Here is a 27,919-nt window from a genome sequence, read left to right as displayed (position 1 = left end):
GATGTGTAGAAACATAGAAACATAGAAAATAGGTGCAGGAGCAGGCCATTCGGCCCTTCGAGCCTGCACCACCATTCAATAGGATCATGGCTGATCATTCACCTCAGTATCCCTTTCCTGCTTTCTCTCCATACCCCTTGATCCCTTTAGCTGTAAGGACCATATCTAACTCCCTCTTGAATATATCTAATGAACTGGCATCAACAACTCTCTGCGGTAGAGAATCCCACAGGCTAACAACTCTCTGAGTGAAGAAGTTTCTCCTCATAGTCCTAAATGGCTTACGCCTTATCCTTAGACTGTGTCCCCTGGTTCTGGACTCCCCCAACATCGAGAACATTCTTCCTGCATCGAACCTGTCCTGTCCCGTCAGAATTTTATATGTTTCTATGAGATCCCCTCTCATTCTTCTAAACTCCAGTGAATACAAGCCCAGTCGATCCAGTCTCTCCTCATATGTCAATCCTGCCATCCCGGAATCAGTCTGGTGAACCTTCGCTGCACTCCCTCAATAGCAAGAACGTCCTTCCTCAGATTAGGAGACCAAAACTGAACACAATATTCCAGGTGAGGCAGTCGGGAGCAGCGTCGAGGAGGTGCGTGGAGAGGCCTATAAAAGGCACAGCAGGGAGTCCGGGGCCCAGGATTGGCGGCAGTCGGGAGCAGCGTCGAGGAGGTGCGTGGAGAGGCCTATAAAAGGCACAGCAGGGAGTCCGGGGCCCAGCGTCGGCGGCAGTCGGGAGCAGCGTCGAGGAGGTGCGTGGAGAGGCCTATAAAAGGCACAGCAGGGAGTCCGGGGCCCAGCGTCAGCGGCAGTCGGGAGCAGCGTCGAGGAGGTGCGTGGAGAGGCCTATAAAAATCGTGACTTGTGCAGCTACAGGGAGAAGGCAAAAAAGAAGTAGAAAGAAATCAAAAGGTGACGTCACAGCCAAGAGGGTAAGTGATTGGCTGGTGATTGGTGAGTAGTTTTTCTTTTTTCTCTTCTATATCAGTGAGTAACTTTTAACATTGTTGCCAATTTAAGTGTATATAAGGGTTAAGTCATGGCAGGAGAGCTCGGTCGGGTGTTATGCTCCTCCTGTACCATGTGGGAACTCAGGAACACTTCCGGTGTCCCTGACGATTACGTGTGCGGGAAGTGTATCCGCCTCCAGCTCCTGACAGACCGCGTTGCGGAGTTGGAGCTGAGGGTGGATTCACTCTGGAGCATCCACGATGCTGAGAATGATGTGAGTATCACGTGTAGCGAGTTGGTCGTACCGCAGGGAAAGGGTCCACAGCCAGATAGGGAATGGAAGACCAACAGGAAGAGCAGTGCAAGGAAGGTAGTGCAGGAGTCCCCTGTGGTCAACCCCCTGCAAAACAGATACACTGCTTTGGGTACTGTTGAGAGGGATGACTCATCATGGGAGGGCAGTAGCAGCCAATTTCTTGGCACCATGGCTGGCTCTGCTGCACAGGAGGGCAGGAAAAAGAGTGGGAGAGCAATAGTGATTGGGGATTCAATGGTGAGGGGAATAGATAGACGTTTCTGCGGCCGCAACCGAGACTCCAGGATGGTATGTTGCCTCCCTGGTGCAAGGGTCAAGGATGTCTCGGAGCGGGTGCAGGACATTCTAAAAAGGGAGGGAGAACAGCCAGTTGTTGTGGTGCACATTGATACCAACGACATAGGTAAAAAAAGGGATGAGGTCCTACGAAACGAATTTAAGGAGCTAGGAGCTAAATTAAAAAGTAGGACCTCAAAAGTAGTAATCTCGGGATTGCTACCAGTGCCACGTGATAGTCAGAGTAGGAATCGCAGGATAGTGCAGATGAATACGTGGCTTGAGCAGTGGTGCAACAGGGAGGGATTCAAATTCCTGGGGCATTGGAACCGGTTCTGGGGGAGGTGGGACCAGTACAAACCGGACGGTCTGCACCTGGGCAGGACCGGAACCAATGTCCTAGGGGGAGTGTTTGCTAGTGCTGTTGGGGAGGATTTAAACTGATATGGCAGGGGGATGGGAACCAATGCAGGGAGACAGAGGGAAACAAAAAGGAGGCAAAAGCAAAAGACAGAAAGGAGATGAGGAAAAGTGGAGGGCAGAGAAACCCAAGGCAAAGAACAAAAAGGGCCACTGTACAGCAAAATTCTAAAAGGACAAAGGGTGTTAAAAGAACAAGCCTGAAGGCTTTGTGTCTTAATGCAAGGAGTATCTGCAATAAAGTGGATGAATTAACTGTGCAAATAGATGTTAACAAATATGATGTGATTGGGATTACGGAGACGTGGCTCCAGGATGATCAGGGCTGGGAACTCAACATCCAGGGGTATTCAACATTCAGGAAAGATAGAATAAAAGGAAAAGGAGGTGGGGTAGCATTGCTGGTTAAGGAGCAAATTAAGGCAATAGTTCGGAAGGACATTAGCTTGGATGATGTGGAATCTATATGGGTAGAGCTGCAGAATACCAAAGGACAAAAAACGTTAGTGGGAGTTGTGTACAGACCTCCAAACAGTAGTAGTGATGTTGGGGAGGGCATCAAACATGAAATTAGGGGTGCGTGCAATAAAGGTGCAGCAGTTATAATGGGTGACTTTAATATGCACATAGATTGGGTTAACCAAACTGGAAGCAATACGGTAGAGGAGGATTTCCTGGAGTGCATAAGGGATGGTTTTTTAGACCAATATGTCGAGGAACCAACTAGGGGGGAGGCCATCTTAGACTTTGTGTAATGAGAGAGGATTAATTAGCAATCTCGTTGTGCGAGGCCCCTTGGGGAAGAGTGACCATAATATGGTGGAATTCTGCATTAGGATGGAGAATGAAACAGTTAATTCAGAGACCATGGTCCAGAACTTAAAGAAGGGTAACTTTGAAGGTATGAGGCGTGAATTGGCTAGGATAGATTGGCGAATGATACTGAAGGGGTTGACTGTGGATGGGCAATGGCAGACATTTAGAGACCGCATGGATGAACTACAACAATTGTACATTCCTGTCTGTCGTAAAAATAAAAAAGGGAAGGTGGCTCAACCGTGGCTATCAAGGGAAATCAGGGATAGCATTAAAGCCAAGGAAGTGGCATACAAATTGGCCAGAAATAGCAGAGAACCAGGGGACTGGGAGAAATTTAGAACTCAGCAGAGGAGGACAAAGGGTTTGATTAGGGCAGGGGAAATGGAGTACGAGAAGAAGCTTGCAGGGAACATTAAGACGGATTGCAAAAGTTTCTATAGATATGTAAAGAGAAAAAGGTTAGTAAAGACAAACGTAGGTCCCCTGCAGTCAGAATCAGGGGAAGTCATAACGGGGAACAAAGAAATGGCGGACCAATTGAACAAGTACTTTGGTTCGGTATTCACTGAGGAGGACACAAACAACCTTCCGGATATAAAAGGGGTCGGAGGGTCTAGTAAGGAGGAGGAACTGAGGGAAATCCTTATTCGTCGGGAAATTGTGTTGGGGAAATTGATGGGATTGAAGGCCGATAAATCCCCAGGGCCTGATGGACTGCATCCCAGAGTACTTAAGGAGGTGGCCTTGGAAATAGTGGATACATTGACAGTCATTTTCCAACATTCCATTGACTCTGAATCAGTTCCTATGGAGTGGAGGGTAGCCAATGTAACCCCTCTTTTTAAAAAAGGAGGGAGAGAGAAAACAGGGAATTATAGACAGGTCAGCCTGACATCGGTTGTGGGTAAAATGATGGAATCAATTATTAAGGATGTCATAGCAGTGCATTTGGAAAGAGGTAATATGATAGGTCCAAGTCAGCATGGATTTGTGAAAGGGAAATCATGCTTGACAAATCTTCTGGAATTTTTTGAGGATGTTTCCAGTAGAGTGGACAAGGGAGAACCAGTTGATGTGGTATATTTGGACTTTCAGAAGGCTTTCGACAAGGTCCCACACAAGAGATTAATGTGCAAAGTTAAAGCACATGGGATTGGGGGTAGTGTGCTGACATGGATTGAGAACTGGTTGTCAGACAGGAAGCAAAGAGTAGGAGTAAATGGGGACTTTTCAGAATGGCAGGCAGTGACTAGTGGGGTACCGCAAGGTTCTGTGCTGGGGCCCCAGCTGTTTACACTGTACATTAATGATTTAGACGAGGGGATTAAATGTAGTATCTCCAAATTTGCGGATGACACTAAGTTGGGTGGCAGTGTGAGCTGCAAGGAGGATTCTATGAGGCTGCAGAGTGACTTGGATAGGTTAGGTGAGTGGGCAAATGCATGGCAGATGAAGTATAATGTGGATAAATGTGAGGTTATCCACTTTGGTGGTAAAAACAGAGAGACAGACTATTATCTGAATGGTGACAGATTAGGAAAAGGGGAGGTGCAACGAGACCTGGGTGTCATGGTACGTCAGTCATTGAAGGTTGGCATGCAGGTACAGCAGGCGGTTAAGAAAGCAAATGGCATGTTGGCCTTCATAGTGAGGGGATTTGAGTACAAGGGCAGGGAGGTGTTGCTACAATTGTACAGGGCCTTGGTGAGGCCACACCTGGAGTATTGTGTACAGTTTTGGTCTCCTAACCTGAGGAAGGACATTCTTGCTATTGAGGGAGTGCAGCGAAGGTTCACTAGACTGATTCCCGGGATGGCGGGACTGACATATCAAGAAAGACTAGATCAACTGGGCTTGTATTCACTGCAGTTCAGAAGAATGAGAGGGTACCTCATAGAAACGTTTAAAATTCTGACGGGGTTAGACAGGTTAGATGCAGGAAGAATGTTCCCAATGTTGGGGAAGTCCAGAACCAGGGGACACAGTCTAAGGATAAGGGGGAAGCCATTTAGGACCGAGATGAGGAGGAATTTCTTCACCCAGAGAGTGGTGAACCTGTGGAATTCTCTACCACAGAAAGTTGTTGAGGCCAATTCACTAAATATATTCAAAAAGGAGTTAGATGAAGTCCTTACTACTAGGGGAATCAAGGGGTATGGTGAGAAAGCAGGAATGGGGTACTGAAGTTGCATGTTCAGCCATGAACTCATTGAATGGCGGTGCAGGCTAGAAGGGCCGAATGGCCTACTCCTGCACCTATTTTCTATGTTTCTATGTTTCTATGTTTCATCAAGGCCCTATACAGCTGCAGTAAGACCTCCCTGCTCCTATACTCAAATCCCCTAGCTATGAAGGCCAACATACCATTTGCCTTCTTCACCGCCTGCTGCACCTGCATGCCAACTTTCAATGACTGATGTACCATGACACCCAGATCTCGTTGCACCTCCCCTTTTCCTAATCTGCCACCATTCAGATAATATTCTGCCTTCATGTTTTTGCCACCAAAGTGGATAACCTCACATTTATCCACATTATACTGCATCTGCCATGCATTTGCCCACTCACTTAACCTGTCCAAGTCACCCTGCAGCCTCTTAGCATCCTCCTCACAGCTTACACCACCACCCAGCTTAGTGTCATCTTGGAGATATTATTCTCAATTCCTTCATCTAAATCATTAACGTATATTGTAAATAGCTGGCGTCCCAGCACTGAGCCCTGCGGCACCCCACTAGTCACTGCCTGCCATTCTGAAATGGACCCATTTATCCCGACTCTCTGCTTCTTGTCTGCCAACCAGTTCTCTATCCACGTCAATACACTACCCCCAATACCATGTGCTTTAATTTTGCACACCAATCTCTTGTGTGGGACCTTGTCAAAAGCCTTTTGTAAGTCCAAATACACCACATCCACTGGTTCTCCCTTGTCCACTCTACTAGTTACATCCTCAAAACATTCTAGAAGATTTGTCAAGCAGGATTTCCCTTTCATAAATCCATGCTGACTTGGACCGATCCTGTCACTGCTTTCCAAATGCGTTGCTATTTCATCCTTAATAATTGATTCCACCATTTTCCCCACTACAGATGTCAGGCTAACTGGTCTATAATTCCCCATTTTCTCTCTCCCTCCTTTATTAAAAAGTGGTGTTACATTAGCTACCCTCCAGTCCATAGGAACTGATCCAGAATCGATAGACTGTTGGAAAATGATCACCAATACATCCATTATTTCTAGGGCCACTTCCTTAAGTACTCTGAGATGCAGACTATCAGGCCCTGGGGATTTATCGGCCTTCAATCCCATCAATTTCCCTAACACAATTTCCTGACTAATAAGGATTTCCTTCAGTTCCTCCTTCTCGCTAGACCCTCGGTCCCCTAATATTTCCGGAACGTTATTTGTGTCTTCCTTCGTGAAGACAGAACCAAAGTATTTGTTTAATTGGTCTGCCATCGCTTTGTTCCCCATTATAAATTCACCTGATTCTGACTGTAAGGGACCTATATTTGTCGTAATGCCTCTGCTATCTCTTCCCTAGATTCTTTTAAAATGCATGGATGCAATCCATCCAGACCAGGGGTTTTATCCTCTTTGAGTTTGATTAGTTTATTTAATATATCCTCTTTTTTATTTTAAATGCTCTTATCTCATCATCCAATGTCATGTCCACCGGTTCTATCTCCCTGGTAAATACTGAAGCAAAATAATGATTTAATATTTCTGCCATCTCTCTATCATTACCTGTGGTATTATCCAGTCTATCCCTTAATGACCCTATTCCCATCCCAACCTTCCTATTTTTATTGATGTGCCTGCAAAATATTTTACTATTTTGTTTTATGTTTCTTGGTAATTTAATTTCATAGTTCCTCTTTGCCTTCCTAATTGTTTTTTTGACTTCTCTCCTAATCTCTTTGTATTCTCCCTTATCATGCTCTCCCCTGCTGACTATGTACTTAATGTATGCCTCTTTCTTTACCCTCAATTTGTCCCTTATGGCTTTATTCATCCATGGAGTCTCATTAGTGTTTAGTTTGTTCTTTCCTATTAGTGGAATATATTGTTTCTGCACTCTGTTGAACACGGTTTTAAATGTTTCCCATTGCTGTTCTACATCGGTTTTTGGCAATATTCTTGCCCATTTTATTTTCCCAAGTTCTATTCTCAAAATCAGCTTTTCTGCAATCTATTACCCTGGTTTCCATCATACTCATGTCCTTCTCTATTATCATCTTAAAGCATATTATATTATGGTCACTATTGCCTAGATGTTCCCCTACTTTTACTTCTCTTATCTGCTCTGGTTCATTCCCCATTACTGGATCCAATAACGAGTCCTCCCTTGTTGAGCTTTTTACATATTGGGGTAAAAAGGAGTCGTGTAGACTTTGTATGACCTCCATTCCCTTATCCCCTTTACCTACCTCTTCTGTCCAATTTATATTGGGGTAGTTCAAATCCCCCATGATTATTATTCTAGGGGCCCGAGTTTGGTGAAAGCTAAGTTCCACCCAAATACTGCCCAAAGGGCCACTGAGATCCCGACGGTACTTTGGGCGGAAGTTACATGAAAAAATGTGGGATGACCGACGGCAGCGGGCGGTAGCTCCCATTCTGGGCGGCAAATGAGATCCTCGGCAAAATACGGCCGAGGATTGAGTCAGGCCCAGGGAGGGGGGAACTGATCAAATAAAAAAATTTCAAAACAATAAAAAAACACACCAGAAATTCTTCAGGGGACCCCATCTATCTAAATCCCTGTGAAAGAAATAAAGAAAAGTAGACTAATCTTTTTGTGCAGGTCTTCACACTTACCGTTTGGGTCAGACCTGCCTCCACGCGTCGGTCTCTTCTGCTGCTGGAGCGGGGGACCACCCGGACCAATCTGGGGAGCGAGTGGGCGGGAGGACTCTTGTGGGTGTTGCACGCCGGTGCACGCCAGCGGACGCTCCCCAATGGTCTTCTCTCTCCGCCAGTGTGAGGGCCTCATCAAACTCACTCGGAGGGGAGAGCGCCCAGAAAACATCGAGACCGCTGAGAAAACTCAACGGCAGCTGGCAGTGAGTCGACCAAACTCGGGCCCGATGTTTTTTTATTCATTTCCCTAATTTGTCTGCATATTTCTTCCTCCACCTCCTTCCCACTACTAGGTGGTCTGTAGACTACAGTGTGATTCATCCTTTATTATCTTTTATCTCTATCCATATGGATTCTATTTTTGTCTTGCTGATAGCTGTGTCACTTTGTTCTCCTGCGATGATGCTATCCCCAGTAAGTACAGCTACTCCACCTCCTCTTTTTCCCCCTCTCTATCTTTTCTAAATATGGTATAGCCTGCAATGTTTAATTCCAAGTCCTTATTTTTCTGTATCCATGTCTCAGTAATCCCTACTATGTTTGGTTCCTCACAACGCATGATTGCCTCCAGCTCCCCTGCTTTATTACGGACACTATGCATTGCCGTACAGACAGTTTAACACATTTTTAATAGGATTTCCTCTCACTTTATGTTTAACCATCCTTTTAGACTCCAGTTCTACAACTCTATTTATTCCCTTTCCATCAATGTCCTCCCTTATCTTATTCTTCACCACATGTTAAAAAAATCCACGCACGGGAATCTTCTACCCTTCAGGATGTAGTTCGGGACACGGAATATTTGGTCCTTCATTGAAACACCAGTGAACTCATCCATTTTTGGAGTTGAAGCAAGTCATCCTCGCTTCGAGGGACTGCCTATGATGATGATGATCTTCTCTATGGTCCAGGGACCCCACGTGTGCTGGTTTTTCAATGCTAAGACCGTGCATGCACAGTTTTTGAATGGCCTGCACAGCCGCTTAAAGGCGCTGTCATAGATGAGGGTTTCAGCAGCGGATGAGCTGAGGCAGGGGCGGAGACAGGCGATGTTATGGAGATGGGAGCAGGTGATCTTGGTGATGGAGAGAATATGGGGTCGGACGTTTATCTCGGGGTCAAATAGGATGCCAAGGTTGCAGACAGTGACGAGGCAGAGGAATGGAGTCGGTGGCCAGGGAACCGAGTTCTGGTGGGGACCGAAGGCAATGGTTTCGGTCCTCCCAATATTCAATTCGAGGAAATTTCTGCTCACCCAAGTCAGACGTGCAGTGTGACAAATCAGAGGCAGTGGAGGGGTCGAGAGAAGTGGTGGAGAGGTAGAGCTGGATGTCCTCAGCATACATGTGGAAACTGACGCTGTGTTTTCGGATGATGTCATCGAGGGGCAGTCACTTTCGCCTCCAAAACAGATCGGGCAAAAGTTTAGCCCTCATACCTACGAGCTCAATGATGGAACTCGATGGAACGCTCGTAGACTGATCCCAACTCACAGGCCAACAGACCAACAGGATGGAACAGAGGCACCGTTCTATTTCCCAACCAGAAACCTCGATCAAACACCACAAACTCCACGCCGGTCTCGGTGTATCAGAACACGGCCTGGCTATCTCAAAGACTTTGTCTGTACATAGACTGTGGTTTTAAAAAGGGGGGAAATATGTTGTGTTCATACTCTATTTATTTGTTACAACTCACAGGACGAGCATTAGGACCCTGCAGGAGCTATTCACATGCGGGAGCTGTACTCCTGCTGGTTCATGCCGATTTGGTGACTCCATTTTGGGTTGTGTAAAAACACATGGTGTAAGTTAAGTGTCTTTACTCCTGGCTCAGTTTGTCAGTTATTTACGCGTACACAACATGTAGCATGTAGATGAGAAACAGGAGAAAAGGGCTCTGGTCCTGTACAATATGGGAGTTGCATTACTTCAAACCTCACGCAGTAGGAAATCGTTTGCCTGGTGCTGATGGAAGCGACATTACAGGCAGTAGAGGGTCTGCAGCCTCAACTGAAGGAATCATCCATAAGAAAGAATTTGCTGTCTCATAGAAACATTGAAATTACCGCACAGAAGGAGGCCATCGTGTCTGTGCTGGCTGAAAAAGAGTTACCCAGCCTAATCCCACTTCAAGTGCACATCCAAGTACTTTTTAAATGTGGTGAGGGTTTCTGCCTCTACCACCCTTTCAGGCAGTGAGTTCCAGACCCCCACCACCCTCTGGGTGAAGATATTTCCCCTCAAATCCCCTCTAAACCTCCTACCAATTACTTTAAATCCATGCCCCCTGTTTGTTGACCCCTCTGTAAGGGAAATAGGCTGTTCTATCCACTCTATCCAGGCCCCTCATAATTTTATACACCTCAATCAGGTCTCCCCTCAGCTTCCTCTGTTCCAAAAAAACCAAACCTAGCATCTCCAATCTTTCCTCATAGCTAAAATTCTCCAGTTTTGGCAACATCCTCGTAAATCTCCTCTGTACCCTCTCCAGTGCAATCACATCTTTCCTGTAATGTGGTGACCAGAACTATATGCAGTACTCCAGCTGTGGCCTAACCAGTGGTTTATACAGTTCAAGCATAACCTCCTTGCTCTTGAATTCTCTGCCTCGACTAATAAAGGCAAGTATTCCGTATGCATTCTTAACCACCTTATCTACCTGGCCTGCTACCTTCAGGGATCTGTGGACCTGCACTCCCAGGTCCCTCTGTTCCTCTACACTTCTCAATGTCCTACCATTTAATGTGTATTCCCTTGCCTTGTTAGACCTCCCCAAATGCATTACCTCACACTTCTCCAGATTGAATTCCATTTGCCACTGTTCTGCCCACCTGACCAGTTCATTGATATCTTCCTGCAGTCCGCAGCTTTCTTCTTCATTATCAACCACACAGCCCATTTTAGTATCATCTGCAAACTTCTTAATTATACCCCTACATTCAAATATAAATCATTGATGTATACAGGTTGAGCATCTGAAATCCGGGGTTCCGAAATTCGGAATGTTCCGGAATCCAGCCACCGGGCTAATCCATAGCGGGGCCATCCGGAATCTGGAAAATGTTTCTAAAATCCGGACATTTTTTAAATGATTATCGCTGTGAGTTGGGCCTGGGGGCGGGGGGGCAGGAGGGGAGGTGGGAGGGAGGGGGGGACGCCCCCAAAATTCCAAAAAACAAAAAATTTAAATTCACAAAACATTCACAAAACCCTTACCTACTAAATTGCTGAAAAAGAATTTTAAAATAAAAACTTTAATTTACGTCTTTTGCAGGTCTTCAACGCAGGTTTTTCCCGGCCGCCAACCCCTGACCCAGAGCTCCCGACCCCTGACCCACAGTCGATGCTGCCGAACCTGGAACCGTCAACCCCTCCCCGGCCCCGCCAGACTCCCCAGGCCCCATCGGACCCCTCGCTCCGGGTCGCAGCTCCCCTCCCTCCTTACCTCGGCCCGGGCATTTCAGGATTCAGCACGTCGGAAAAACATTCCAAAATCCGGAAATACCCGAAATCCGGAATGGCCTCAGTCCCGATGTTTCTGGATTTCGGATGCTCTAACTGTACCACAAAAAGCAAGGGACCTTGTACTGAGCCCTGCGGAACCCCACTGGAAACAGCCTTCTAGTCACAGAATCACCCATCAACCATTACCCACTGAGCCAATTTTGCATCCAACTTGCCACTTTGCCCTGGATCCCATGGGCTTTTACATTTCTGACCAGTCTGCCATGTGGGACCTTATCAAACGCCTTGCTAAAATCCATGTGGACTACATCAAACGCAATGCCCTCATCGACCCTCCTTGTTACCTCCTCAAAAAATTCAATCAAGTTCGTCAGACACGACCTTCCCTTAACAAATCCATGCTGACTGTCCTTGATTAAGCCATGTCTTTGCAAATGAAGATTTATCCTGTCCTTCAAAATTTTCTCCAATAATTTTCCCACTATTGAGGTTAGGCTGACTGGCCTGTAATTACTCGGTCTATCCCTTTCTCCCTTTTTAAACAAAGGTACAACATTAGCAGTCCTCCAGTCCTCCGGCACCACACCTGTAGCCAGAGAGGATTGGAAAATGATGGTCAGAGCCTCTGCTATTCCTCCCTTGCCTCTCTTAACAGCCTGGGATACATTTCATCATGGCCTGGGGATTTATCTACTTTCAAAGATGCTAAACCTCTTAATACTTCCTCTCTCACTATGTTTAATCCCATCTAATATTTCACAATCCTCCCCCCTGATTGCAATGTCTGCATCGTCCCTTTCTTCTTTGAAGACAGATGCAAAGTATTCATTAAGAACCATACCCATGTCCTCCGCCTCCACACACAGATTACCTTTATGGTCGCTAATAGGCCCCACTCTTTTTACTTCCTGTTGCTTTGATTGAAGGCCGTATTATAATTCATTCGACCAGAACTGAAAGAGCAGGTTTGAATTTACCTCAATCGCATCCTTCCGGGCATTGCTGCTTCTCATGGCAATGGATAGGACGAAGAGCAGAATGATGGTGAGCAAAGTGACACAGGGCACGATGACCCAAACCGGGTTGGTACCTGTTGGGAAGATGGAGTGCGGAGGTTAGGGGAGGCTTCTTCACGTGAGGCCAGTGGGTGGCAGGGGCATCCAGTACAAACCGATTATCTATTCCAGGCTCAATTTAATGTAATTTTTATCGCCAACCATTGTCTGATCCTCCCTGCAAGCACCTCTGCTTTGATCTGTGGAGACCAGGGGTTGAACCTGGGACTTTGAGGAACATAGGAACAGGAGGAAGCCGCTCAGCCCCTCGAGCCTGTTCCGCCATTCAATGAGATCATAGCTGATCTGTGACCTAACTCCATATACCCACCTTGGTTCTGTAACCCTTGCCCAATAAAAATCTAGCGATCTCAATTTCAAAATTTTCAACTGAGCTGTTCAAAAGCCTCAACAGCTTTTTGGGGGGGTGGGGGGGCGGGGGAGAGAGTTCCAGATTCCCACTGCCCTTTGTGTGAAGAAATGCTCCCTGACATCACCCCTGGACGACCATTTAAGGTTCTGCCCCCTTGTTCTGGACTCCCCTCACTAGAGGGAATAGTCTCTCCATCCACCCGATCAAATCCTTTGATCATCTGAAACACAGCAATTAGAACACCCCCTGATCTTCTATAAAAGCAAAATACTGCGGATGCTGGAAATCTGACTAAAACCAGAAAATGCTGGAACTACTCAGCGGGTCGGACAGCATCTGTGGAGAGTGAAACAGAGTTAACGTTTCAGGTCGGTGACCTTTCATCAGAACTGGAAAAAGTTAAAGATGTAACAGGTTTTAAATAAGGGCAGCAGCAGAGAAAGGGGGAGGGGAGGAAAGAACAAAAGGGAAGCTCTGTGACAGAGTGGGAGGCAGGAGTGTTTGGGACCCTGGACAGCGGGAAGGGAGGAGGTCAAAGGGCAGGTGTTGCATCTCCTGCGCTTGCACGGGAAGGTGCCATGGGGAGGGGAGGGGGTGCTGGAGGTGACTGCGGAATGGACCAGGGTGTCACGGAGGGAGCGATCCCTTTGGAATGCTGAGGGGGAGGGGAGGGGAAGATGTGATTGGTGGTGGGATCACGCTGGAGGCGGAGGAAATGGCGGAGGATGATCCGTTGAACCTGGAGGCTGGTGGGGTGAAAGGTGAGGACAAGGGGAACCCTGTCATGGTTCTGGGAGGGAGGGGAAGGGGTGAGAGCAGAGGTGCGGGAAATGGAACAGACACGGTCGAGGGCCATGTTAACCACGGCGGAGGGGAAGACATATCGGAAGCACGTCTATACGCTTTTTCCAGATTTAGCCACTTGCTGTGAGCTGATCCTGGAGTAACACTGCTAGGGAATGTCCAGCCACCCTGCTGGGCCCGCTAAATAAGCAGAAGTGGAAGTGGCAAAGCATGTCTCCTGATTTTTTTCCTAAAACAGCTCTCTGAGTGTAGAAACGAATCTAATCGCAGTGGGATGGCGCAACACAGTCACGAGCGAGGCTGCTGACCCTCACCAGGTCCCACTGAGCAGCTGCACAGTTAAACGTGTGTGGCATTTAGTCCCAGCTCTCTGCCAATGTAGTGAGAGCGTCCACATTAATGGACTGAGAGATGAGCCACCATGCACAAAACAGCTCTACAGAACCAGCATAACATCCCAGTCCCATCTCTCGATCACGGGCCGTTAGAGGACAATGCTGGACACAGATATTACAAACAAATTTGTTCCTGCACTGGCCTTTGATAAACACGCTTCACGTTTAACTGAAAGACCAGCTGGCCATTTGGGGCCAATGGGCCACCTTGTCGAATATATACAATCTAATGTCAAAATACTTTCATGGAATAAAGTGCTTTGATTGTAATGATAAACAGGTCCATGAGGACATACTATACACGATCTATGGAACGAGATTAAATGGGTAGGGTAAGGTCCATGATAGGACAGACTGCACGTGGTCTGTGCAAGAAATATGTTTAATGGACTTTCCCCGCTCCATTGCACATTGGTTTGAACAAAAAAAAGGTGAAATAAATACATCTATTCAAATTGAAATAATATTTGGCCAAAGAGTTTCCATCCTCTCCTTCATTACTTAGGCACAAGTGCACTGCACCAGTCCTCAAAGTATTTCACCCCTAATATGCTCCTTGTTTTCTAGCACCTCTCTCTACACACTGGGTCTCAGTCCAGTGCTCAGGGCTTACCGCTTTGCATTGTGGATATTTTGTAGCACACCTGCAGGGCGCTCACACTGTTCTCAGCCCTCACATTGAAGCTGTATGATCCCGGCTCGCTGAAGGTATAGCTCAGGTTGTAGGCTGATGATCGGTACAGCTCGACTGGGTGACATCTGTGTTCAATGACAGGGACACAGTTGCGAGAGATGAGCCAGCACATCTTGAGTGGGGGACTGGAAGAGGAATACAAATAAGAAATGTTTGCTTAATAACACAGACGCTTAACTCTGAGAATCCTCATAGTTGTATCTGTCAGCAATATATTAAATATTGAGGGGTCGAAATTCGGTATTGTCCTTTTGGAGGTGGTGATTTTACTGCTTGGTGGCAATAACTGCCTCAAACTGCCAAATTCAGTTTTACCGCCCAAAGATGAGAGAGCAGGCGCTAAAAGTGGCGTTGCACTCACCCTCGGGCGTCAGGAGGCTGACTGAATTTCCCAGCAGTAGGCTGAAAAAAAATTCTCTGACACACACTCATATCTCCCCACTGGTGCCGTTAATACAGAAATGCTGAAAAAATTAAAGTTAACAACTTACCGTGATCTCTGGACGCTCCTGCCCCGGGAACCCCGATGTTCCAACAGTTTTTCCAGGCCGTGCGAACAAATCTCGGCACCGGGGAACCGAGGGGGCGTTGCACGCTCGATGATGTCAGCACGTGAGTGGCAGCAGAGCGCGCAGCGGTACCTGTTGACACTGCCCCCCCATTACCACCCAAATAAATTTCCCGTGAGGCGAGGAACCCACTCCCCGCCGACGGTAAGTCCTTAGCCGCCCCGTTCCGATGCCAACGAGTGGCGTTGCAAACGGAATTTCCACCCCAGCGACCAGCGTGTGGTTAGAATGTGGGAACTCGCTACCACAGGGAGAGTGCAGGTGAATAGTATCGATTCATTTAAGGGCAGGCTGGATAAACACTATGGCCCCCGGTTTTCATGAGCTGCAAGGCCCGCCCATTTGCCCCCCAAAGGACCGCCGATGGCCACTGAGAGACCAGGCAGTACTGTGCCTGAAAGATTCCTCTAAAAGAGGTGGCAGTGCCACCTGGTGGCAAAATAACGGCTTACGCCATCAATCTGGGCAGCAGCGGGCGGGAGCTCTCAATGTCGGCGGCAAAGGCTCTTGCCTCCCAAGTGCCGCCGAAGATGGAGTCAGGCCCAGGGAGGGTGGAAACTGAAAAGTAAATATATCCCGAAAAAAAAATCACCAGAACACCTTCAGGGGACCCCATCCAGGTAAGTCACTGTAAAAAAAAAAATGTTTAAAGCTGTTCACGAACCTTCTTTTGCAGGTCTTCGTACTGTCGGGGTAAGAACAGCATCCTCGCAGAGGTCCTTCCCCCGTTCTGGCACCGACTCCCACCGACTCCCACCCGCACCAATCTGGCAGCTCGGCAGGCGGGGGGGCCAATTACGCTATTTGGCTGCCAGAGGACGTTAGCGGGCGGTTCGCGGCGGTGCTCCCCTCCCTCCCGCCCGCTCCAACCCAAGTGGGAACTGGGAGAGAGAGGAAAACGGCAGAATAACCAGCGACAGTCGGCGGCAGTGGGCGGTAAGGCCACCAATATCGAGGCCATAGAATAAAATCATAGAACGGTTACAGCACAGAAGGTGGCCATTCGGCCCATCGAGCCCGTGCCGGCTCTCTGCAAGAGCACTTCAGCCAGTCCCACTCCCCCCGCCCTGTCCCCGTAGCACTGCAATTTTTTTTGCTGCAGGTACTTATCCCATTCCCTTTTGAAAGCCACAATTGAGTCTGCCTCCATGAATCTGAGGGAGAAAGGAATTGAAGGTTATGCTGATAGGGTGAGATGAAGAGGGGAGGGAGGCTCGAGTGGGGCATAGACACCGGCACGGACCTGTTGACCGAATGGGTTGTTTCTGTGCTGCACATTCCGTGCCATTCGATGTAATGTCCTGTCTCCAAAACCTTACTTCATATTGCCATATTTTTATCACATTTTTGTTATTTTTTGCTATTTAACTATAAATAATCTCAAAACAAAGTGCGATATAAATTTAAGGTCAGAATGTATGACTTTAAAATGGGGATTGAGTTATATCTGTAATTCCTGGTCCTATTATCCCCTACCCTCTAACTCCACCTCACCTGATGACTATATTTGGTCTTGATACTCCGTGTGCAACTCCATGAGAGATTGACTGATAATTTACTGAACACTTTGCACATGTCTACACTGCTTCTCGAACTTCCTGTTGTCACAATTTTTGATCACATTTTCTTTCAATATTTAACATTGGAATTGCCTCCGTAAACATCTAGAATGGAAATTCTGTATGTAAACAGCAGCCTGTAATGGCATAGTTGCAGGCTCCGGCCAGTAGGTGGTGCTGTGGAGTGAGTTTCTGATGTCTCCCTCTCTCTCCCAACTTTCTCACCATCGAGTACGTCAAGTGACCAGGGCCAATGCCAGAGGCAATTTATTAGAGAGGTCCTGAGATTGTGAATTTAACGTATTGAGTGATTATAAATCAACCCTTGTTATAAATGATTTGATTGTTATTCCCAAAACACTAGTAAAAATGTTATGTAAAGTGGAATTGGACTTATTCTGGTACCATACACTTGTAACCCTATAGATCAGTACAGATCGACGCACAAAATCTCTTACCTGCCATTAGTGTACAAGTAAAAGTCCATCCTGTGGTCTGCATGGGTGGTATTTATAGTCTTGACCTCAATCTCTTTGATTGCATCTAGAATAAGTCAGATTTGTAGAGAATGAGTAATTGCATTACTTCACTGCAGTAGTCATTTGGGAACCATAATTTCACAACTCTGGTCACGGAGCGACCCTGAACTTTTCTTGTTTTGAGTCATCCTGAACAGAAGGTCACATGTTTGCACTGTGCGGCCTGATGACATTGGAGATAAATTGTAAACTGGGTTCGAATTGTGCCTAGATGTTGCTCATACATCATGACCATGACCACATGCAGTTCAGCGTAAGTGCTAAAAAAACACATTACCTAGAAGTTTCAGTGAAGCGCCATATACTCCAGTCTTTTGCTGGGAGTGACTGAGATAGGCAAGGACATCAACATGTAGCTGGTAAATCCCTGGGGTTGGGTAGATATGCAGCACGTAAGATTCATTTGTGACCGTTCTCTCCCTATATGAAGCCGAGTTTAAAGAATAAAAACACACTTGTAAATGTTTCACCTCAAAAGCTTTTTATTGGTTCTGAAAACCAACAATTGAGTTAGAATCGTAGAGTCATACAACACAGATACAGCCATTCGGCCCATCGTGCCTGTGCCGGCTCTTTGAAAGAGCTCTCCAATTAGTCCCACTGCCCCTGCTCTTTCCCCATAGCCATGCAATTTTCTCCTTTTTAACTATTTATCCAATTCCCTTTTGAAAGTCACTATTAAATCTGCTTCAACCAGCTTTCCAGGCCGCGCGTTCCAGATTACAACAACTCGCTGCGTAAAAACATTTCTCCTCATCGCCCCCTGGCTTTAGTTCTGGAATGCTGAAAAAAAACCTCACAACTTTGGACAACTTTGAAGCCTTATGCTGTGATTCAGATCTGGAACATTTTTGCATGAATTAGCAGTATATTGAAAGGAGGCAGAGAGAAAACAAGGAACTGCAGGCCAATTAGCCTGACGTCAGTCATGGGGAAAATGCTGGAATCCATTAATAGGGAAGTGGTAACAGAACACTTAGAAAATTGTAATATGAGTAGGTAGTCATCATGGTTTTATGAAAGGGAAATCATGTTTAACAAATTTATTAGAGTTTTTTGAGGATGTAACAAGCAGAATAAATAAGGGGGAACCAGTGGATGCATTACATTTGGATTTTAAAATAAGATGCCACATAAAAGGTTTCTACGCAAGATAGGGGCTCACAGGGTTGGGGGTAATATATTAGCATGGATAGAGGATTGGTTAACAATAGAAAACAGAGGGTAGGAATAAACGGGTCATTTTCGGGTTGACAGGCTTTAATTAGTGGGGTGCCGCAGGGATCGGTGCTGGGGCCTCAGCTATTCACAATCTATATTAATGACCTAGATGAAGGGACCGGGTGTAACATATCTACGTTTGCTGACGATACAAAGCTAGGTGGGATAGTAAGCTGTGAGGAGGATACAAAGAGCCTGCAAAGGGATATAGACAGGTTGTGAGTGGGCAGTAAGGTGGCAGGTGGAGTATAATGTGGGGAAATGTGAGGTTATTCAATTTTGTAAGAAGAATAGAAAAACAGAATATTTTTTCAATGATGAGAAACTATTAAATGTTGGTGTTCAGAGAGATTTGGGTGTCCTCGTACAGGAAACACAGAAAGCTAGCATGCAGGTACAGCCAGCAATAAGGAAGGCAAACAGCATGTTGCCCTTTATTGTAAGGGGGCTGGAGTATAAGAGTAAGGAAGTCTTGCTACAATTGTACAGGGCCTTGGTGAGACCACACCTGGAGTACTGGGCACAGTTTTGGTCTCCTTATCTGTGGAAGGATATACTTGCCTCAAAGGGGGTGCAACAAAAGTTCACTCGATTGATTCCTAGGATGAGAGGGCTGTCTTATGATGAGAGATTGTGTAGATTGAGTCTATACTCTCTGGAGTTTAGAAGAATGAGAGGTGATCTCATTGAACCATACAAGATTCTGAAGGGTATTGACAGGGTAGATGCTGAAAAGATGTTTCCCCGGGCTGGAGAGGGGGCACAGTCTCAGGATAAGGGATCAGCCATTTAAGACAGAGATGAGGAGGAATTCCTTCACTCAGAGGGTGGTGAATCTTTGAATTCTCTACCCCAATGGGCTGTGGATGCTCAGTTGTTGAGTGTATTCAAGGCTGAGATCGCTAGATTTTTGGACTCTCGGGGAATCGAGAGATATGGGGATCGGGTGGGAAAGTGGAGTTGAGGTCGATGATCAGCCATGATTTTATTGAATGGCGGAGCAGGCTCGAGGGGCCAAATGGCCTACTCCTGCTCCTAGTTCTTATGTTCTTGCGTAGAAACCTTTTATGTGGCATCTTATTTTTAGGACTGAGATGAGGAGGAACTTCTTCACTCAGAGAGTTATTAACCTGTGGAATTTTCTACCACAGAGAGTTGTTGATGCCAGTTCGTTAGATATATTCAAGAGGGAGTTAGATATGGCCCTTACAGCTAAAGGGATCAAGGGGTATGGAGAGAAAGCAGGAAAGGGGTACTGAGGTGAATGATCAGCTATGATCTTATTGAATGGTGGTGCAGGCTCGAAGGGCCGAATGGCCTATTCTTGCATCTATTTTCTATGTTTCTATGTTTCTATGTATTCTGCTCATTACAAATTGCCTTCGATCAATACCTGCCATTATATGAAATGATCCAAAAATATGATCCAGCAGGGTGATTTGGGATAAGCCCATGATTTAATCAACATCTTGCAAACACAGTCACCAACTATGGGCTGTTTGGCCAAGGAAGGGTCTTTAAATCCTTCAGGCAAACTTTCAACTGCATTCAATTTGTTCCATACATAATGAATTTAAAATGTGCGGCCAAGCACTGAACTGAGACATGACTTTACCCATCGCCAAAGTGCCAGGTGTAGCGGAACGTAGCAGTGTGGAAGTAATCGCTGGGATCGTAGCGAACGAATGAGACCTTGGTTGGAGTTTGGGTGGCCAGTTCATATCCACTGGTCGAGGGCATGGTGCTGCCATTTGGTTGCATCAATGAAAGAGTTCCCACCACGGAGTCTGTACAGGGAAAGGAAACCAACCTGAGACTGACTACTAACCAGGTGTGAATACAGACAGCTATTGAACAATGTTCACCAACAACCTGCTGTCATTTCAGTTATTGGAGAATATTCACTAATAACGCAGTGTAATTTCAGTTATTAAACAATATTTACCAATAATCCATGTAATTTCAGTTATGAAACAATATTTACCAATAACGCAGTGTAATTTCAGTTATTAAACAATATTTACCAATAATCCATGTAATTTCAGTTATGAAACAATATTTACCAATAACCCAATGTCATTTCAGTTATTAAACAATATTTACTAATAACCCAATGTCATTTCAGTTATGAAACAATATTTACCAATAACCCAGTGTAATTTCAGTTATTAAACAATATTTACTAATAACCCAATGTCATTTCAGTTATGAAACAATATTTACCAATAACCCAGTGTAATTTCAGTTATTAAACAATATTTACTAATAACCCAGTGTAATTTCAGTTATTAAACAACATTTACTAATAACCCAGTGTCATTTCAGTTATTAAACAATATTTACTAATAACCCAATGTCATTTCAGTTATGAAACAATATTTACCAATAACCCGGTGTAATTTCAGTTATTAAACAATATTTACTAATAACCCAGTGTAATTTCAGTTATTAAACAACATTTACTAATAACCCAGTGTCATTTCAGTTATGAAACAATATTTACCAATAACCCAATGTCATTTCAGTTATTAAACAATATTTACTAATAACCCAATATCATTTCAGTTATGAAACAATATTTACCAATAACCCGGTGTAATTTCAGTTATTAAACAATATTTACTAATAACCCAGTGTCATTTCAGTTATGAAACAATATTTACTAATAACCCAGTGTAATTTCAGTTATTAAACAATATTTACTAATAACCCGGTGTAATTTCAGTTATTAAACAATACTTACAAATAATAACCCGGTGTAATTTCAGTTATTGAACAATATTTACCAATAACCCGGTGTAATTTCAGTTATTAAACAATATTTACTAATAACCCAGTGTAATTTCAGTTATTAAACAATATTTACAAATAACCCAATGTAATTTTAGTTATCCCAGTGTAATTTCAGTTATTAAACAATATTTACCAATAACCCGGTGTAATTTCAGTTAATAAACAATATTTACCAATAACCCGGTGTAATTTCAGTTATTAAACAATATTGACTAATAACCCGGTGTAATTTCAGTTAATAAACAATATTGACCAATAACCCGGTGTAATTTCAGTTATTAAACAATATTTACCAATAACCCGGTGTAATTTCAGTTATTAAACAATATTGACCAATAACCCGGTGTAATTTCAGTTATTAAACAATATTTACCAATAACCCGGTGTAATTTCAGTTAATAAACAATATTGACTAATAACCCGGTGTAATTTCAGTTATTAAACAATATTTACCAATAACCTGGTATCATTACAGTGCTGAAACAGTATTGAGCAATAAGCAATCGGCTGGATTACCCTGGGGAAATAGATTGAAAGTGATCAGTGGGCGGAGGAAACCGCTCCTCTCTCACCTGCAGCCACACACAGGGTCTTCTTACCTGTCACATAGAGTTTGCTGGAAGCGTGTGCGAGCGGGGGGCACCAGTGACACCCATCCCGGGTCACCCAGGCGCGGAGAGTGTAGACCTTCGGGGCTTGGGTGCGAACGGCGATACTGCAGCTCAGGCTGCGCTCCCAGCGCCCCACGATGGCGAGCGGGCTGTCCAGGTACCAGTGAAAGGTGTAGGGCTGGGGCTGGGCGGCTTCCAGCCTTGCCCCAGCCCTGGACACCAGCCTGGCTTGCACCATCCCCCGGGCACCAGTGGTGATGGGACTATCGGTGTCCAGGACCAGGTAATACTGGGAGCAGCGACCTGCAAAAAATAAACCCAGGTCATTGGGAAACGCTAAATGCAGCCATGAGCGACCAATCAATCCTTCCACAAATGCATTCACTCGAAACATTACAGTCTAGGAATCGAAAATCTTATTGCACAATCTCGTCTGATGCAAACCAGCATTTGACTTACACTGTGTCGGGATACAAATAGCATGGATGGAATTCGCCAGTGTTTTAATCTGGTCAGATTTAAAAAATCTAAGGAACACACCCAGATGTATTTCCTGTTTATTAAGAATCTATCTCTGGCCTCGCTGGTATCTGGCCCTCTCTGAGAATCTCCCTCTCTCTCTCTCTCTCCCTTGATAACCAGTGCTGGAGCCGCTTGGAATAAATAAAGTGCCTGAAGTCTCGCCTCTCCCCCTCCTGGGTCGACCACCCCCACGCCGCCCCCTACTCACCTGACAACACTGCGGAGCTCAGGAGCAGCAGGAGTTGGAGGGAAGCCATGATTGATACACTCAGAGCTGACAGCTCCAGCTGGAGAACTCCACACTCCTTCCTCGCCACGATCAGCACCAAGCGGAGTCCCTCTCCACTTCCTAATACGTCAGCTCCAGTCTGTCAAATCTCACCAACCCTGTGCCGAAAGGGAAAGGGAACCGATTCCAGCCAATGGTCACCCCAACACTGCAGCTTATGTTCAACCTTCTGTGTCTGACTTTGTAACGTCTGGGCCCCTGCCTCATCCCAACTGCTGCTCAAACCATCATCCTTTATCACCCCTACACCTGACTATTCCAATGCATCTTTCACCCTCTGTAAACTTGAGTTCATGCCCAGATCCTAACCCGCACCAACTTCCGTTCACCCATCATGACCTACATTGGCACTTGGTCCACCAACACCTAAAATTTAGGAATTCTCAACCTCCTGTTCAAACCCCTCCATGGCCTTGCCTCTCCCTATCTCTGTAATCTCCTCCAGCCCCACAAATCCCGGAGACCTCTGCGCTCCTCCAATTCTGCCCTCTTGTGCATCCCTCCACCATTGGTGATCTGCTGCCTGAGCTCTATGCTCTCGAATTCCCTCCCGAAACCTCTCTGCCTCTTTATTTCTCGCTCTCTCCTCATTTAATACGCTCCTAAATCCTGTCCTAATATCTCCTTGTCTGGCTCGCTGTCAAATTTTGTCTCATTACGCTCCTGTGAAGCTCCTTGGGACATCTTTTAAAATGCATTCCTGGGATGTGGGCATCGCTGGCAAGGCTGGCATTTATTGCCCATCCCTAATTGCCCCTTGAGAAGGTGGTGGTGAGCCGCTTTCTTGAACCACTGCAGTCCGTGTGGTGAAGGTGCTCCCACAGTGCTCCTTCAGGAGGAAATTCCAGGATTTTGACCCAGCAACAATGAAGAAACGGCCGATATATTTCCAAGTCAGGATGATGTGTAACTTGGAGGGGAACATGGAGGTGGTGGTGTTCCCATGCGCCTGCTGCCCTTGTCCTTCTAGGTGGTAGAGATCACGGGTTTGGGAGGTGCTGTTGAAGAAGTCTTGGCGAGTTGCTGCAGTGCATCTTGTAGATGGTACACACTGCAGCCACAGTGCGTTGGTGGTGGAGGGAGTGAATGTTGAAGGTGGCGAATGGGGGGCCAATCAAGTGGGCTGCTTTGTCCTGGTGTTGAGCTTCTTGAGTGTTGTTGGAGCTGCACTCATCCAGGCAAGTGGAGAGTATTCAATCACACTCCTGACTTTTGTCTTGTAGATGGTGGAAAGGCTCTGGGGAGTCACGAGGTGAGACACTCGCCGCAGAATACCCAGCCTCCTGCTCTTGTTGTCACAGTATTTATGTGGCTGGTCCAGTTAAGTTTCTGGTCAATGGTGAACTCCAGGATGTTGATGGTGGCGGACTCGATGATAGTAATACCATTGAATGTCATGGGTCGGTGGTTAGACTCTCGCTTGTTGGAGATACTCATTGCCTGGCACTTGTGTGGCGCAAATGTTACTTGCTACTTATCAGCCCAAGCCTTAATGTCGTCCAGGTCTTGCTGTATACTGGCATGGGCTGCTCCATTATCTGAGGAGATGTGAATGGAACTTAACACTGTGTAGTCATCAGCGAACATCCCCACTTCTGTTCTTACGATGCAGGGAAGGTCATTGATGAAGCAGCTGAAGATGGTTGGGCCTAGGACACTGCCCTGAGGAACTCCTGCAGCAATGTCCTGGGGCTGGGATGATTGTCCTAAACTAACCACTACATCCATTTACCTTTGTACTAGGTTTGACACCAGCCAGTGGAGAGTTTTCCCCCTGATTCCCATTGACTTCAGTTTTACTCGGGCTCCTTGATGTCACACTCGGTCAAATGCTGCCTTGATGTCGAGGGCAGTCACTCTCACCTCACCTCTGGAATTCAGCTCTTTTGTCCATGTTTGAACTAAAACTGTAATGCGGTCTGGAGCCGAGTGGTCCTGGCGGAACCCAAACTGGGCATTGGTGAGCAGGTTATTGGTGAGTAAGTGTTGCTTGATAGCACTGTCGACGACACCTTCCATCACTTTGTTGATGATTGAGAGTAGACTGATGGGGCGGTAATTGGCCGGATTGGATTTGTCTTGCTTTTTGTGGACAGGACATACCTGGGCAGTTTTCATAGAATCATAGAAATCATAGAATCATAGAAGTTTACAGCACGGAAGGAGGCCATTTCGGCCCATCATTTCCGTGCCGGCCGACAAGGGGCTATCCAGCCTAATCCCACTTTCCAGCTCTTGGTCTGTAGCCCTGCACTTCAAGTGCACATCCAAGTGCTTTTTAAATGTGGTGAGGGTTTCTGCCTCAACCACCCTTTCAGGCAGTGAGTTCCAGATTCCCACAACCTTCTGGGTGGAAATTTCCCCTCAAATCCCCTCCAAACCTTCTACCAATTACTTTAAGTTTATGCCCCCTGGTTGTTGATCCTTCTGCTAAGGGAAATAGGTCCTTTCTATCCACTCTATCTAGGCCCCTCATAATTTTATACACCTCAGTGAGGTCTCCCCTCAGTCTCCTCTGTTCCAAAGAAAACAACCCCAGCCTATCCAATCTGTCCTCGTAGCTAAGATTCTCCACTCCCAGCAATATCCTTGTAAATCTCCTCTGTACCCTCTCCAGTGCAATCACGTCCTTCCTGTACTGTGGTGACCAGAACTGCACACAGTACTCGAGCTGTGGCCTAACTAGTGTTTTGTACAGTTCAAGCATAACCTCCCTGTTCTTGTACTCTATGTCTTGGCTAATAAAGGCAAGCATTCCGTACGCCTTCTTAACCAGCTTATCTACCTGGCCTGCTGCCTTCAGAGATCTGTGGACATACACTCCCAGGTCCCTTTGTTCCTCTACACTTCTCAGTGTCCTACCATTTAATGTGCATTCCCTTGCCTTGTTAGCCCTCCCCAAATGCATTACCTCACACTTCTCTGGATTAAATTCCATTTGCCACTGTTCTGCCCACCTGACCAATTGATTGATATCTTCCTGCAGTCCGCAGCTTTTTTCTTCATTATCAACCACACAGCCGATTTTAGTATCATCTGCAAGCTTCTTAATCATACCCCCTACATTCAAGTCTAGATCATTGATGTATACCACAAAAAGCAAGGGACCCAGTACTGAGTCCTGCGGAACCCCTCTGGAAACATCCTTCTAGTCACAAAAACATCCATCAATCATTACCCTTTGCTTCCTGCCTCTGAGCCAATTTTGGATCCAACTTGCCACTTTGCCCTGGATCCCATGGGCAAAGTGGCAAGTCTGCCATGTGGGACCTTATTAAAAGCCTTGCTAAAATCCATATACACTATATCAAACTTACTACCCTCATCGACCCTCCTTGTTACCTCCTCAAAAAATTCAATCAAGTTAGTCAGACACGGCCTTCCCTTAACAAATCCATGCTGAATGTCCTTGATTAATCCGTGTCTTTCTAAATGAAGATTGATCCTGTTCTTCAGAATTCTTTCCAATAACTTTCCCACCACCGAGGTTAGGCTGACTGACCTCTAATTACTCGGTCTATCCCTTTCTCCCTTCTTAAACAAAAGGTACCACATTAGCAGTCCTCCAGTCCTCTGGCACCACATCTGAAGCCAGAGAGGATTGGAAAATTATGGTCAGAGCCTCTGCTATTTCCTCTTTTGCTTCGCTTAACAGCCTGGGATACATTTCATCCGGGCCTGGGGACTTATCCACTTTCAAAGCTGCTAAACTCCTGAATACCTCCTCTCTCACTATGTTTGTTTCATCTAATATTTTACACTCCTCCTCCCCGATAGCAATGACTGCATCACCCCTCTTATTTGTGCAAACAGGCGTGAAGTATTCATTAAGAACCATACCCACATCTCCTGCCTCCACACAGAGATTACCTTTAAGGTCTCTAATAAACCCTACCCTTTCTTTAGTTATCCTCTTGCTCTTAATATATTTATAAAACATCTTTGATTTTTCCTTGATTTTACTTGCCAAGAATTTTTCATGCTCTCACTTTGCTTTCCTAATAACCTTTTTAATTTCACCCCTGCATTTTCTGTACACCTCTAGAGATTCTGCAGTATTTAGCCCTCGGTATCTGTCATAAGCTTCCCTTTTTTCCTTTATTCCACCCTTAGACATCCAGGGGGCTCTAGAGTTTAGTCCCACCCTTTTTCTTTGAGGGCACATATTTGGTTTGAACCCTCCGGATCTCCTCCTTGAATGCCTCCCACTGCTCTGACACTGATTTACCTTCAAGTAGCTGTTTCCAGTCCACTTTGGCCAAATCACCTCTCAGCTTAGCAAAGTTGGCTGTTCCCCCAATTTAGAACTTTTATTCCTGGTCTATCCTTGTCCTTTTCTATAACTACCTTAAATCTAACTGAATTATGGTCACTAGCACCTAAATGCTCTCCCACTGATACCCCTTCCACCTGCCCAGCTTCATTCCCTAAAACTAAGTCCAGAACCGCCCCCTCCCATGTTGGGCTTGTTACATACTAGCTAAAAAAGTTCTCCTGAATGCATTTTAGGATTTCCGCACCCTCTATACCCTCCACACTAAGTTTATCCCAATTAATATTAGGGTAGTAGCAAAAGGTTACTGCACAAGATAAAAGTTCACGGGGTCGGGGGTAATATATTAGCATGGATAGAGGATTGGCTAACTAACAGAAAACAGAGAGTCGGAATAAATAATTCATTCTCTGGTTGGCAACCAGTAACTTGTGGGGTGTCGCAGGGATCAGTGCCGGTACCCCAACTATTTACAATCTATATTAACAACTTGGAAGAAGGGGCTGAGTGTAACTTAGCCAAGTTTGCTGACGATACAAAGATAGGAGGAAAAGCAATGTGTGAGGAGGACCCAAAAAATCTGCAAAAGGACATAGACAGGCTAAGTGAGTTGGCAATAATTTGGCAGATGGAGTATAATGTTGGAAAGTGTGAGGTCATGCGCTTTAGCAGAAAAAAAATCAAAGAGCAAGTTATTATTTAAATGGAGAAAGATTGCAAAATGCTGCAGTACAGCGGGGTACTTGTGCATGAAACACAAAAGGTTAGTTTGCAGGTACAGCAAGTGATCAGAAAGGCCAATGGAATCTTGGCCTTTATTGCAAAGGGGATGGAATATAAAAGCAGGGAAGTCTTGCTCCAGCTGTACAGGGTATTGGTGAGGCCACACCTGGAATACTGCGTGCAGTTTTGGTTTCCATATTTACGAAAGGATATACTCGCTTTGGAGGCAGTTCAGAGAAGGTTCACTAGGTTGCTTCCGGGGATGAGGGGGTTGACTTATGAGGAAAGGTTGAGTAGGTTGGGTCTCTACTCATTGGAATTCAGAAGAATGAGAGGTGATTTTATCGAAATGTATAAGCTTATGAGGGGGCTTGACAAGG

At 45.7% G+C, this 27,919-nt stretch overlaps 1 protein-coding gene across 1 annotated transcript in view; it reads right to left on the bottom strand.

Moving 5' to 3' along the window:
* The window catches only part of tmem130 (transmembrane protein 130), a 28,433-nt gene extending 5,844 nt beyond the window's left edge, over positions 1-22,589 (bottom strand). The window contains exons 1-7 of the mRNA XM_070856675.1: positions 22,463-22,589; positions 21,721-22,035; positions 19,944-20,115; positions 17,385-17,527; positions 17,027-17,111; positions 14,360-14,565; positions 12,097-12,209 (exon numbers count right to left, since the gene is read on the bottom strand). Coding sequence (XP_070712776.1) covers positions 12,097-12,209; positions 14,360-14,565; positions 17,027-17,111; positions 17,385-17,527; positions 19,944-20,115; positions 21,721-22,035; positions 22,463-22,511 — 1,083 coding nt within the window. The 5' untranslated portion in view covers positions 22,512-22,589. The remainder of the gene's footprint in view (positions 1-12,096; positions 12,210-14,359; positions 14,566-17,026; positions 17,112-17,384; positions 17,528-19,943; positions 20,116-21,720; positions 22,036-22,462) is intronic.
* Positions 22,590-27,919: the final 5,330 nt, after the last annotated feature.

This window comes from Pristiophorus japonicus, chromosome 15 (genome assembly GCF_044704955.1).
Source record: "Pristiophorus japonicus isolate sPriJap1 chromosome 15, sPriJap1.hap1, whole genome shotgun sequence".
In the NCBI taxonomy this organism is placed as follows: domain Eukaryota; kingdom Metazoa; phylum Chordata; class Chondrichthyes; family Pristiophoridae; genus Pristiophorus; species Pristiophorus japonicus.
This window is presented reverse-complemented; position numbering and strand designations above follow the sequence as displayed.